Source organism: Podarcis muralis, chromosome 10 (assembly GCF_964188315.1).
Source record: "Podarcis muralis chromosome 10, rPodMur119.hap1.1, whole genome shotgun sequence".
NCBI classification, from domain to species: Eukaryota; Metazoa; Chordata; class Lepidosauria; order Squamata; family Lacertidae; genus Podarcis; species Podarcis muralis.
Genome location: NC_135664.1, coordinates 1,484,002 through 1,499,081, shown reverse-complemented (window position 1 = coordinate 1,499,081; position 15,080 = coordinate 1,484,002). Strand labels below are relative to the sequence as shown.

Here is a 15,080-nt window from a genome sequence, read left to right as displayed (position 1 = left end):
TCCAGATAGTGCTGAGCTACAACTCCCATCTTTCCTGGCCATCAGCCGTGCTTCCTGGGGCTGATGGGTGTTGTAATTCAGCAACATTGGGAAGGCCAAAGGTTCCCCACCCCTGATGTATCATAGAACTCAGAACTCCATGATGTGCTGCCTCAATTCTGTGGGGACATTTTTTTTAAAAAAAGGTTTTGTTCCTCATGATTTAGTGAAGACTCTTCCATTAAGGGCAGTCTTGCCCATGGGCTCCCACTAGCCTGGGAGAGGAGTGTGTAGTCATTTTTCAAAGTCCTCTGGTGCAATCTGTGAGCTTACCAATTTTTTTATCTAGTGTCAGAAGTGAGGAGGATATAGGGAACCGGACCATTCTTGATGATGATTTTCCTGGTAACAGGCTAACTGTTGAAGTTGACGGCATAAAGCGTGAGTACAGGACTTTCTCTGAAGGCTTGGCTGAGACGTTGGCTTTGTTCTCTGAGGTATGATGGAACTGGGGTGGAGCAGAGGGCAACTGACAGCGTGCAGCCTCAATTCTGTATGGACATTAAAAACCAAGCTGGTGAAATTGCATTTATTTACAGTTAGTCAAGCCCTTTCCTGCTAAGGGACAGCAATGCATATGCTATACTTTTCCATTCATTTCTACAGTCAGATAATACCATTTAGCCAACAAACTATTATGAGGGGTTCTAGGACTTATAGCATGGCACATTGCAATAGTATGGAAAGGAAATGAGCAAATGTGAAAAAGATTGAGCTGTAAATATATGCTGCATGGCTGGAGGCAGATTAGATTTTTTTCAGAAGGTTGTGTACAAAATGATACAGCTACCATCATTTATGGTAAATATGTGGGATATGGTAAATATGAGATGGGCGCACAACCCCAGAGTCTGGCAAGACTGGCCCGTACGGGCAGGGGTACCTTTACTTTACTTTATGTGGGATGCAGTGCCTGTCCAAATTTGGTAATTGCTAGCATTCGGCACTAACCAAATCCAAGGTGGGGATGCTTATCCTTTTACAGCATAGGTCCTAAGCCTCCACACCCTAACTGTGTGCTGAGATAATCACTGGGTGTCCACCCGCCATCAGAGGTGAAGTGGGTGGCAGAGGCACTAGAACGGAATCTTCTGATAAATTGAAATTCAGCAGTTTCATGCTTGAGTTTCCTCTTGAAATTCTTTGCTTGAACATGACTACTGTACTTTAAGGTCAGCAGCACAGTGTCCTGTCAGTGTTAAATGTTATCCCACCGGTTTCTGAATGTTGCCCTTTTTGATGTCTGATTTGTGTCCTTTTATTTATTTAATATTGAGACTGGCCTACTTGTTCTATGTAGAATGCGGAAGGGCATTGCTGTCACCTTGGAAGAGGGAAGCAGTGAATGACCCGCTGATATTCTGGGTGATATTATTAGGTCTTGCCATAGCATTGTCCGGGTAGGTATGGAGACAGAATTTGCAGGTGGACTTTGTTGCAGGGTCTGATCCCAGGGGATCATTCACCAACTTGTACCCTTTCACCTGTGGCTTGAATAGAAATCACATGTTTTTACCCCACTACTGACCAATGCTAGGATGTTTGTGTCATCCCCCGAAACTACGGTAATTGCAGGCCAATTTAGGATCTTCATGCATCTGAGGAGGTGGCCTTCTAGTCCACAAAAGTTTATGCCATTCAACAGGGAAGCATTAACTTTGGGCTCATCCACCCTTCCTCTAGAAAGGGCAGGTCTGAGTGATTTTCTGCTTGTCCTGGGTTTTCTTGGCACAGGGCTGAGCGGTTTTGCATTTGAAGCAGCTTTCCCCTTGAAAACGCATTTTTAAAAATAAAAAAATTATTGAAAATTTTCAGTAGAGAAATAAAGTGAAAAAGGCGGAGAAAAATCAAAGCAAAACAAAACACAAACAAGAAACTGTGGTACAATATGATATATGAGTATATAAGCACTGTGATTATTCTAACAAGTATAAAATTATTAACAAGTCATTGTGCTTTATATAAATATATTCCAGATATTGGTCCATACACAATCTATGTCTAAAAGCGATCTATTCATATGTGGCAAGAGTAGTCATATCTTCTATCCATTGTTCAAGGGGGGCTATGTTTTATCTTTCCAATCAATCAATATCAGCCTTTTAGCAGAAGAGCACAAAGAGTCCATTTACATTGAGCTGCTGTCAAACCACATTTAGTTGGTATGTGACTTAGGATAATATCATCATCTGATAATTTGTTCCACTGAATCAGAACAAACAGCCGTCTGCTGAAAACCTGACTGCCATTTGGTCTGATTCAGCACTAGATTAAAACAAAAAAAATTCCTTCCAGTAGCACCTTAAAGACCAACTAAATTAGTTCTTGGTATGAGCTTTCGTGTGCATGCACACTTCTTCAGATACACATCTGAAGAAGTGTGTATCTGAAGAAGTGTGCATGCACACGAAAGCTCATACCAAGAACTAACTTAGTTGGTCTTTAAGGTGCTACTGGAAGGAATTTTTTTGACTATGGCAGACCAACACGGCTACCTATCTGTAACTCAGCACTAGATTGTGAGTCTTAGCAGGACAAACGCAAGGGGTGTGTGTGTGAGCCCTTAGTCACCTCTGCATACCAAGGTATGCCAATGCTCTGTACATTAGCATATCAACACACAGTTTCTGTGAAAAATGCATTGGGTTCTTTTTTTAAAAAGTCTGTGGAAACACTAATTGAAGGGAGAGGAACAAAGAGATGCTGAAAATTACACAGGTCAGGGGTGGCAGCACTGTTTGCATACTGTATGTGATCATGCATGACCTGTTTTTACTTGTAATAACACAGCCAAGACACAGGTGCCAACTCCCTGGAGCCCACAAAATTCCCCATGAAGGGGCTGGGCACCCACAAATTTCAGGGTCAGGGCCATGCATGCTGCATGGCACCCACAACCGTGGGGCCACGCTAGCACTCCTGCATTGTATTAACACTCATTTCAGGCCAGCTTTTGAAGGTGTTTTTTTTCATTCTACCCCCCCCCCCCCAAGCATCTGGATTTTGTTTTAGTGAAAGTGAACCCTACCTACAAAGGCCAGTTTTCTTTAAAAAACAAAACAATACAGAACAGAACAAGTAAGGTGTCTAGAAGAAGACTTTGCAAAGTTAAATTATCTACCAGAACCGTCAGATGACTAAATTTTATTATCTAAGCCTGGACTCTTTTGAGCTGCCTTGGCATGTGATCACATGTGGAATTTGGACAAATCTGTCTTTCAGAGACAAGGCCATATTGGCAGATGCAGCCACTCCCACCCCACATTTTTGGGCTGTTGAAGGGCCACCCAGAGCACAGCCAAACCTTCTCAACATTTCTGTTTGCTGCCAACACTATTGGGGTAGACCATAGTCAGATTCAGCACCTTCTCTCTGTCCCCTCATTTACAAATGGATACAATTGGCACAGAATCGTAGATTTGGAAGGGACCATGTGGGTCATCTAGTCCAACCCCCTACAATGCAGGAATCTTTTGCCCAATATGGGACTCGAACCCAGACCCTGAGACTGAGTCCCATGCTCTACTGTCTGAGCTGAGTATACAGACACATGTCTGAAGCTATTTATGACAGGGAAACTGAAGAGCTCAAAAGAGAAGACAAATTCAGTGGTGCAAGCTGCCAGTTGCTAGTATATATATGGTTACAAAGGAACAAGCCAAAAACACAGAAATTGTCTGAAGGTCAGAAAGCTGGACTAGAGGTGCCTGGTACTTTGGGCTTTTTAAACAAAGAATATGGTCATTCTAAATAGAGCTTTGATTTTGTGAATAATTGTGGAAGGCTGCTTTATTATTATTACTACTATTATTTATTGAAGTTGGTAGTTGCTTTAACTTGCCCAGAGCAACCCAAAGCATCTTACAAACAAACAGGCAGACAAAAAGCCCTACACAGAAACATTAAAACCAAGAGGAAAAAGAAATACATTAAAAACATCCAGCCCACTTCTAAAAGGCCAAAGGCCTGGTTATAGTGGAATGTTTTTGCCTGGTGCCTAAAGTTATATAATGATGGAACCAGGGGAGCCTCTTTGGGGAGAACATTCCACAAATGGGGAGCCACCACACAAAAGGTCTATTTTCATGCTGCCGTCCTCTGGACCTCCCTTGGAGGAGGCCCGTTGAAGAAAGGTCTCTGATGACCATTGCAGGGTTCAGGTCCATTCATATGGGGAGAGGCGGTCCTTGCAGTATTGCAGGTGTGAGCCATTGAAGGCTCTTGAGGTCAGAACCAGCACTTGTGCTAAGAATATGGATGTCAGATTTTTCATATTCTATAGGACAAGGGTTTTCAAGCTCCCTAGTCTCAAGGATTCATTTCATTGATTCTGGGGGAGCATTCTAGGGTATACTCTCTTGGCAGAACTACACTCAGTGCCATACCCAAATGTAGTGGCTTTAACTGAGGTCAGGGGTAGAATGAAGCCAGGAACCATGCAAGGGAAGCACATTTGGATTCAGATAAACATTCTGCTTTTATTGTCTGATTAGAACTGCAAACAAAGTGAAGCCTCTGGGTTACAAGTTGCACAGGCCCACCTTAGGCTAACACAATAATTTGTGACAACTAAAGCTTTCTCTGTATTTCTTTTTTAAAAAAGGAAGTAGAATCAGGCATTTCAGCCTTGTTTATGCTTGTTGTTTCAAGCACCAACGACATTGGCAGAACAACAACAGAGAAGGCACAGAAATATGGCATGAGAAGTAGCAGATACAGACACAGCCTATAGATGGTGCACTCCCTGGTGCCTTAGGGCCAGGTTAGTGGGCGCAGGTGTGTGGCCCTGTGCAACCCGGGGGGACCTGCTTGACCCCGAGTGCCCCCTCAGTGGACAGAAGGGCTTGGCTCTTCAGGGAAGAGGGACAGGGGCTGCCAATTAGCTGAGATGTTCAAGGTGGCTGAGGATTCTTTCTCTTTTTTCAACTTGTAAAAAAAGTAGATTGATCTACTCTAGAGAGAACATGACTCGCGTCCACTCTGAGCCCATGCTCCGTATTGCATTGTTGTATTTTGTGCTGTCATTTAATGCTGTGATAAAAACTAAAATAAAGACATTTATTTGAAGAAAGGAGGATGCTGTGCTGTTTACAGTGCCTCTGAATGCACTTACCCATTAAAATATCCAAAGCTGTTTCTCAGTGTAGAGATTTCTTCTAGCAGAGAAGCATTTTTGTCCTGAATAGCATCTAGAGCTTTTAACTTGGTTTGAAGTTGACCTTGTATTTGCTTAAAAAAAGAAGGGGAGGGGCAAAAAAGGAGGAGACTGTGGAATTAAGCATCTGCGGCAAGTTAAGTTTCATACATGTTAGGTTAATGCAATTGTTTTGGACTGATGGAGATAGACCCTGCCCTTTCTAAAGGCACCTTATTAATTTTCTTACTATCTTGCTGTTGTACCAAATGGTAATCAGGGCAGCAACAATAATACAAATGAAACATATTAAAATACAGTTAAAACAGCAGTAAAATCTAAAGGGAGAAAAATAAGGTTGCTGTTAGGGCATGGCGGATGCCCAGTCCCAAAAGGTATCGCTCAAAAGTGCCTGAGGTGAACTGCAGTCCGTTGTCGGAGACGAGGACATCAGGACACCCATGAGTCGCAAAGAGGCCTCGCAGCACCCAGATGACGGCCTCGGTAGTGGTGGAGGGCATCAGGGCCACCTCCAGCCATTTGGAATAGGCGTCCACCACTACCATAAAGGTCCGGCCGTGAAAGGGGCCAGCCAGATTGATGTGCACCCTTGACCAGGGTGTCTTGGGCGTCTCCCAGGTGTGTCCCTGAGCTGCCGGTGGCGCAGGCCTCGATTCTTGGCACGCTTGACAGGCAGAAACCCAGGCAGTGATGGCATCGTCCATGTTAGGCCACCAGATGTAACACCGAGCCAACACCTTCATTTTGATGATTCCCGGGTGGCCAACGTGCAGAGCATCAAGAACGCGTTGACAGAGTCTTTGGGGAATCACGACGCTGTCTCCCCACAGCAGACAGCCGTGATGAGCCGAGAGTTCGTGTTGTCTGGTTGCAAATGGCTGGATCTCCAATGCAAAAGGTCCTTGTGGCCACCCCCTCCACACCCAGTTGGGCACACAGCTGATGGTGCGATCCTGGGCAGATGCGCAGGCCACAGTGGCAGCCGATACAGGTGCTGCCGGAAGATCCACGTTGGCCACTCGGGAATCGTCAAAATGAAGGCGTTGGCTCAGTGATTCAGCTCCGCTCAGAGGGTGGCCGCATCTGGCTATGCTCTGTTGTCCATCCATCCCATCCTCGTCGCCAGTGTTAAGTTATGGGTGAACATATCAGACGACACAGCGATTCTTCAAACAGCTCTTGTTTATTCACAGGCCAGAACAGAACTGAACTGAAGGGTTCAGCCAGCCTGCTTATATAGAGCTCCACTAGAACGCAACAGTAACCATTTTCTGTAACTATCTAATCACTGAATGTCACTTTCAATTCCTTATTTGCATATGTGGACCTGAACTATCTACAGTATCTCCCTGCTGGCCCAGGGTGAGAACTTCAGTACATAATAGCTCCCCCCCCACACACTGAAAAATACTGATACCCAGCATTCTGCTTTCATTTTCTTCGCTTTATCTGTAATAATTATTTGGGGAAAACACAATAAAATCTTGTTTAAAAACTCAGGAGTCTCCCCCCAACCCCGTGTCGTTCAGGCTGTGTTCATGTTACTGTTTACGTCGCTCCAACGTTCTCCCTTTGCTGATGTTTGAAGATGGATAGACATGGCATCAGCCACAATCCACCTGAATCCTGTAGCTGGAGAAATAGTCCTATCTGATGTACTTTCCCTCAAACCAGCCTCCACTAGACACCACAGTTTCAGACAGTCATTGTGCATGCACAGGTGACAGCTTCAGTGAATTGAAGTTCAGTGACAGGTAACAGATAAGATGATTGGCATCAGCTGAAGGCATCCCCACAGCCATTCTGGCCTGCAACTTAAGAATGTGACTTGAAGTGGGGCAGGGTAGCAACCTCACTGCATTTCAAGGCACCAATTTCTACATAGTCCTAGTAAAACAAACCATGTGACATGACATCACTGCCTTTCCCATTCCCTGCTCCTCTTCACTGGCTGCCATTTGCAGGGTTAGGAAAACTCTCAGTGGGTTAACATCATATCACATGCTTTGCTTCATTAAACATTCCCAGGGGAGAGGGTGGCATGAAGAGATATGGCACAGCTGCTATTGGTGGTGGCAGCACCACATTCTACGCATCACCAAGTTCCAGGTGGAAGAATACTTGGAAAGTGTCAAGTGAAAAACAAAGGGGTAGTAAGGAAAAAAGATTAAAGATGGTAGCAACCAGAGTTTCATTTATTGCCCTGTTCCATTCCAAATCCTTTTGCAACAGAGGCGGGACTTCTATAGGAAGGAGACATTTGCAATTTCACTGTAAATATTTTTTGGAGTGTACATCTCTGAGTCATTTAGATAAACAAAAGAAAGCCAACTTGGAGAGCTTCAGGAAGAGCCCAAGCTGGGAAGTCTTCCTTTTTACCTTTCCCTAAAGGTTTTGCCTGCCAGTTCCCCTTCAATGGGATGACAGAATGTTGACAAAAAGTCCAGCTGTGTCTGCTTTTGCCAGGGCAACCCTTTTCCTATTAGCAGACATTCACTTGAGACACAGTTTGGCTCAGGTTACAGGCAGAGTGAGGTGACATTGAGGGAGGTTTCCCACATCCGTATTAACCGTTTTCCCATTTAAATAACCAGTTGTTATCTACCAGGTAAAAGGCTACCGTCAAGGTAACTTCATTTCAGATAAGATAAAAAATAATGGCTCATCGTAGCCATTTTCTTCTCCACATTTGTCATTAAATTGCAGGGTCTTCAAAATACTTTCAACAGAATTTGATAATGGAGATAATCCTATGCTATGATAACCCATATTAATGTGGAGTGTCTGCATGTGTGTGTATGAAGGGGAGATTCAGGAGACCACAGTTTCCACCCAACAATCACTGTTTTAATTAAGATGTGCAGTAAGACTTTGATAGAAAAAATAAGAAACTGCAGAAGAAGAGGGAGGGAAGTCGCAGAAAACATCACTGGATATGTGTGCGATTTATAATTACTAGTGAATATTTTCAAATCGAAAAATAGAAAATAAAAGATTTTTTTTAAAAAACCACTGTTTACTGTAAGTGTGCTTACAGTAGCAACATCCTACAGAGAGAAGGTGGATGGGTTGGGAAACATAAGCCCACAGGTAGAAGTACTGTCGAAGGCAGGGTAGCCCAAGGTGTGGCCCAAGGACCGCATGTGGCCCTCAAGGCCTTTTTTTGAGGCATTGGGCAACATTTGAGGGCCCTTGCTCTGCCTTCCCATAGCTGAGTAAGCTAGATGCTGGGCTTTGGGAAGTTAATAATAAGAATAATAAGAATAAGAATAAGAATAAGAATAAGAATAATAAATTATTCAAACCCCACCCATCTGGCTTGGTTCCCCCAGCCATTCTGGGCAGCTTCCTTTTGTTGTTCTTCTATTCTCAGCTGCAGAAAAAAGAGTTGATGCTGCATAAAAAACATAAGAATGCCAATCACCATGACATAATGATTCTTTAGAGTGCAGGAAATACTGTCATGTTTCAGAACAGCTGCAACTCCTGAGTGGTTTCAGACATGGCAATGAAGAGTGTATTGCACTTATCTGTCCCAAAACAGAATTTCCATTTTTCCGCATCTCTAAAAGATGTGATTGCTCCTTAGTGAGGACACCTTGCGCATCTCCTGTCAGTGTTTGTGCTGGTGGCGTGAAAACTGCATCTTGGATGAGAGAGAAAACCACTGGAACAGCAAGCACAAGGGGCTGAGGCCTCTTTCAGTGTAGCATTTTCCAAACTCTTTCCAATGTGTTTTTTCACTTTTCTCTTTTTATAGTGTCTCACTGAACCAGCTGTTTGAAATGAGACCACTGTTATTGGAACATATCATCATCTGCCTTTGCTCAGCTCAGCTAAACAGTGCCTGACGTAATTACGTATGCGGATGTTTTCCAGACATGCTAGCTGCACTCTTCCACCCCCACCTCTTACAGAACCCTTGGCTGCCATCGACCCTGTATTTTAACACAAAGATCAGGATAAGATTCTTACTACAGTACTAAGAATATAAGTAGCACCACTTCTTCAAGGACAGTTATTTCACTTTATACTACGGATGCTACAAAGATCCATTATCTTCCCCAAGATGAAAACTGCATTGTTCCAAATAACCAGATTCATGGAACCATCATTACAGATCAGAGTGGGAGGGGGAGGAAGATAAAGAGAAGAAGAAAGCAATAACTTTTAAGATGTGACATAATTAAGCCAGTCCACTGAACAGTCTTTGTTTGTTTGTTTTTAATTACAACAGGAAAGATGTGTACATATACAACTTTGCTGAAAGAAAATAGGCTGTACAAGGCTATGGCCAAAGTGGGAAAGTGAACAATTAAATGAGGTCTCTATGACTTTAAATAAGAATACTGTGTAATGATGGAAGGATCTGAAGTAACATAAGAAACAGCAATTCAGTGAAAAACAAACATGTAAATAATAGAGAAGATTTCATACATCTTTAACTGGTATAGAAGAAACATGGAAGCAGAGATTTGTATTACTGACATTTGTTTTTATTTAACAAAATTTCTATACCAGTTTATTGTAATAAAATATTAAAATGATCAATAAAAACAATTGAAAACAAGTACTTTAAAACATTTTAAACATGATTAAAATTAACGGTAAAAGTTTATCTCTTTGCTTCAAGGGGTACATGTGTGCACACATGCAGTGAACAATGAGTAGCTTGCTTGAGGTCACCTAATTTGTGTGTGGTTGAGAAGAGGCTTAAATTGAGGACTTTTCAGCTAAAATGCTTATTGCTCTATTGTACTGCAACAGCTCTTGATGCTTGGTGGAAGAAATGATTTGCATAACACTAGTACTGCCTTGCCGTGGCGAAGGGGCTTGAAGAACTCAGAGAAGCTATGAACTATGCCGAGCAGGGCACCGAAGATGAACAGGTCATAGTGGAGAGTTTTGACCAAACGTGATCCACCCGGAGGAGGAACTGGCAAGCCACTCCAGTATCCCTGCCAAGAAAACTCCATGGACAAAGACAACAGGCATATAAAAGTTATGACGCTGGAAGATGAGCCCCTCAGGTCGGAAGGCGTCCAACATGCTACTGGGGAAGAGCGGAGGGCAAGTACAAGTAGATCCAGAGCTGATGAAGCGGCTGGGCCAAAGCCAAAAGGACGCTCAGTTGTGGATATGCCTGGAAGTGAAAGGAAAGTCCAATGCTGTAAAGAAAAATATTGCATAGGACAAGATGGTTGGATAGTGTTTTCGAGGTTACCAGCATGAGTTTGACCAAACTGCGGGAGGCAGTGGAAGACAGAAGTGCCTGGCGTGCTCTGGTCCATGGGGTCACGAAGAGTCGGACACGACTAAACGACTAAACAACAACAACAAAGTGTAAAATTTCCACCAAATCCTAACAAAACCTATTTCTCAGGTAATGTCCCCCACACCAGTTAAGAAGCCAACCCAAATAAGATAGTTCTGTTGTGCTACTAGATCGGGGAGGATAAACCTGTGGCCCTCCTTGATGGAAATCAGAGCCCAACAACATCTGAAAGTTAAGTCCCATTGAAACCAACAGAACGAGTTAGCCATGACCATTTTTTATTATTTTATTTATTAATAACAACACGATTAAATGCAGTTATATGTTTTCAGGAGGGTTACAGCACTATTCTTGAGGGTATGTTTCTGCTCTTTTACATATAGGTACTCGCAATACATTGTGCGCATCTACGCCCAGGGCAGATATCCTGGAGACTCCTTGTATTAGTCACAACAAATGTGTTATTTCTTTGTGACTTAGCACTAGAAGTCATTCATTTTTAGCTGGATGGTGGCCACTGGCTATTTCGGAATATAAAAAGCCCTATTTTACTTTTGTTTTTTGTAAGGCAGCTAAAGCCACTCTAACCAATGTTTTCCATCCTGATGTTTTTCATCTGGCCTTTCTGGAAGCACTGACAATTACAAAACATTTGGAAAGCTTTGTATTTGGAACATTTTCAAATTACTTCTTAAAACCACTTTTATTTTGATAGTGTACATTCTTTCCAACCATGCTCCCCCATCTATCTAGATCTACTTTAATCTCATTTAGCAACATTAATGAGACACATGAGGATGGTGGAAGTCTGAGAACTGGCTTATATTGAGTGGTTTTTTAAAGAGTTTTTTTCATGCTTCATTTTCTATATGACTGTTGTAGCCTATGATAAGCCTTAGACATGGGATAGACATTCACATAAATTAATAAATCATGCCAACTTGCAACCAGTGCTAAGGCCAGCTGTGTCTTATTTTTTCTAAGAACTGCATTTTAGCAAAGGAACTCAGAAGTGTAAAAAGAGGATTTCTGGATATGAGATTCATCTCAGTTCTATTTTATATGTAAATACTAAACCTACACATGAATTTAGTTTTTTAAAAATCCTGCACTGGCAAAATGATCTAGAGGAGAGTTTACTATAGAAGTGGGAATAAATGCCACACAGATGATCCATAAATGTACACAGCCAATAATTTAAGGCAGACACAGCTCTTTATAACACACAGATGTTCTTATTCTGCCTCATCATTCATTTCATGAACTGAGTACATAAATATGCCTGAAGGCTTCTCTTTCTGTTTCACAATCTCCAAAAGGATGTTTCCACATACTTTTAATGTTGATTCTTCTTCTTCTTCTTCTTCTTCTTCTTCTTCTTCTTCTTCTTCTTCTTCTTCTTCTTCTTTCCCAGTAAGATGAGCTTGTGTATTTAGAGGTGTCTTATTGGGAGCAGACATAAATTATCTTGTTCCCCTCTTCTCTTCCACTCCAAAGCATTACAATCATTTCTAGATTTGTATGGGTTCATAACAACAGACCAAATAGCCCTTGACGAATATCTGCATACATAGCAGGAGGGATTTACAATTTGTGGATGAAAGAAAAAGATTCATCCTACAATATTCCTGAGACCTAGAAGTTATCTGGAAAACTGGAACACTTTAAAGGCCATTTCTTTCATTATATAAGAAGCAAGCCTAAGTTTCCCCCTTCACTGTACAGTCAACAAGAGTGTCTGCATGTTACATGTTTGTATGGAAGGGGGTTAATGGAACCAGCAAGTCTGCTTAAAGTTGGTAAAGTCAGCTGCCAAGGTCTGTTGATACCTTCTTTTTGTTATGGAATTGCTGGCTTAATCACCAGTGGGAAGCTTTAGGAATGGCTGGGTCCTGAATGAGATGTTTACTGAATGGAAGGTCCCTGACAAGGGCAATACCTTTCTTACCCCATGCCAGCTAAGGGTGATCTAAAGCAGGGCGGCCCAACGTGCATCCCAAGGGCCGCATGTGGCCCTTGAGGTCTTTTTGGCAGCCCTTGCCAACATCTGACACTCAACCGCAACCCTCACGCTGCCTTCCCGAAACCAGGTAAGTGAAGCACTGAGCTTTGGAGAGGAGATGTGAAGGCTCTGGCAGGTTCCTAGAGTCCTCCCACCTCCCAGGGCCTAGGAAGGGGGGTGCGAGAGGTGCAGTCCCCCCCGGGCGTCATCCCTGAGGGGGTGAAAAAATGGCACACCGCAGGGGGTGGCACTTACCACGGGGCCTGGCCTGCAGTGCGCCTGAGCCACGCATCTCTTCTGGGAGAGACACGGTGGCTCGGGGCCCTGCACTACCTGAAAGGACAGCATGGGGCTTACATCCGCCAAGCGGACTCCGTGGGCAGCTCTCTGTGGCGCCCCCATGCCCCTGCTGCCTCCTTCCCAAAGTCCAGATAGCACTTTCCCAGCTTTGGGAAGAAGGCAGAAGGGCTCAAGGACCCTGCCAGAGCCCCACACCCCCTCCTCAAAGCCCAGCACCTCACTTAGCTTAGGGGTGCCATATGTTAGGACCCAGGAAATATAGGGTGGACGCAGGAATACAGGGTGTCTTGCACCTCAAAAACTCATAACAATATAGAAATGAGAATTCCTGGATGCCATGGTCCAAAGATGTTTTGTAAATCAGTCACATGTTTTGGAAAACACCAACTGTTCTACTGGAATTGTCATTTTTCTTCTCCAAGAGAGGAAAAGATCCAGTCACATTACTTCAATGGAAAATAAGTGACAGATGAAGATAAATGAATGTAAACTTAATCAACTGTAGCATTCAGTTAGCAGTTTAAAGTTTTCATTCATTCAGCAGCTGAAAATAGATTAGTTCACTTCCCAAATGAAAGTAATTACAATACTCCTTCTCTTCTGCTCTTTCAGCCCCTTTAAGCCACACACATACTAAGCTGAACCAATGTTAGGTCTTAGTAGCACACCCTGTCCTACAAAAGCATCAGGGTAAGTTGGTCATTGAACTATGACAAATGTGCTTGTCCCTCACCAGAAGTTTTAGTTAGCTCAGCATTTTAGCAACACCCTGCTAATAAGGCCACAAAACTTTCTGGATCCTCTGAAAGATTTACTAGATCCACACACTTTCCACACACACACACACACACACACACACACACACAAACATGCCAGATGAGCCTCCCTGGGGTGAATGTTCCACAAATGGGGAGCCACTGTAGAAAAGGCCCTGTTCTCATGTTGCCATTGAGGAAGAACATGAAGAAGGGACTCAGAGGATTGCAGAGTCTGGGCAGGTTCATATGAGAAAAGGCAGTCCTGAGCCATTTAAGGCTTTAAAGGTCAAAACCAACACTTTGAATTGGCCCTGGAAATTATTTGGCAACCAGTGCAGTCGGACCAGGATTGGTGTAATATGCTCAAGCCACCCTGTCCCAGTGAGCTACCTGGCTGCCAGATTCTGTACCAGCTGGAGTTTTCGAACCATCTTCCAAGGCAGCCCTATGTATAACACGTTGCAGTAATTCAATCAAACCTAGAGATCACCAGAGCATAGACGACAGAAGTTAGGATACCCCTGTCTAGATAGGGTACAGGTACAGGTACAAAGATATAAGAAAATATGTTTGCATAAATATTATCAAATATGATCTACAATTTGGTCTTATTTTACTCCAAACAATCTGATTTTAGCAGCATGCAATGTGTAAATACATTGAGCTCTGCAGAACCACACAGGAGGTTTACTATAGGAGCCAACTCCTAGGGGTCGAGGGGGACTTCACCTCCCCAATAAAATATTTGAGGGGGCTGCCCCCCTAAGTTGATAAAGCAATGCCATTCAAATGTGTGTGTGTGTGCATGCGCGCCATGTCATGTCATGTGATCGATTATGTGAGGTGGGATCATTTGGGCCCCTCCCAATTTTTATTCAAGTGGGCACCCCTGAGTTTTACCATTGCCTTCTTGGAAAATTATAACTGCATATTCACTTGAACTGATTCAACAATTCCTAAGATCCGTTCTAGGTGCCAAAATACCTGAAGTCTGTCTGGTGTGTACTGTTCCCTGAGGCTAAAAGGATTCACACACCCATTCATTACTCTGTATAATTAGTTTATCCCCTTGCTGCTAGCATTGAAGAGCAGAAGCAGGAGGCAGGCAATAAAAGGCAGGGGCTCCAAGATCAGAAATGGGAGATGGCTGCTGAACTGGAGAGAAAATTGGTTGCAATGAAGTGGCTAATTACTGCTGGCTGAGCCAAGAACCTAGACTTAGGGAGTGCCTGGCAGTTGGCCAGCAAAGGCTATAAAACTCAACCAGCTCAAAGGCTGGGAGCCAAATGAGGTTTGCTGTACTTGAGACAGAGATTAAGTTTGCTAGGTTCAAGTGACCCTGCAGGAGAAACAAAATAACTCCAGACACTTCTGTATTTTGCAGACACAGAACTCTAGTCTTGAAACGGACGTGAGATGTGCACAAATGCACATGTACGCACCAAGAAATGTCATCAAAACCTGAGGAAGAACAGTTTCCCCAGTTCACTTAGAAAACCTTTTTTTTTTAAAGGCAAAAATTTGGTCTATGTATATAATATGTATATACAT

At 43.1% G+C, this 15,080-nt stretch overlaps 1 protein-coding gene across 1 annotated transcript in view; it reads right to left on the bottom strand.

Annotated features, from left to right (window-relative positions):
* The window catches only part of LMNTD1 (lamin tail domain containing 1), a 95,467-nt gene that overhangs the window by 41,081 nt on the left and 39,306 nt on the right, over positions 1-15,080 (bottom strand). The window contains exons 3-4 of the mRNA XM_077935590.1: positions 5,153-5,268; positions 283-530 (exon numbers count right to left, since the gene is read on the bottom strand). Of these exons, the coding sequence (XP_077791716.1) occupies positions 283-530; positions 5,153-5,268 (364 nt within the window). The remainder of the gene's footprint in view (positions 1-282; positions 531-5,152; positions 5,269-15,080) is intronic.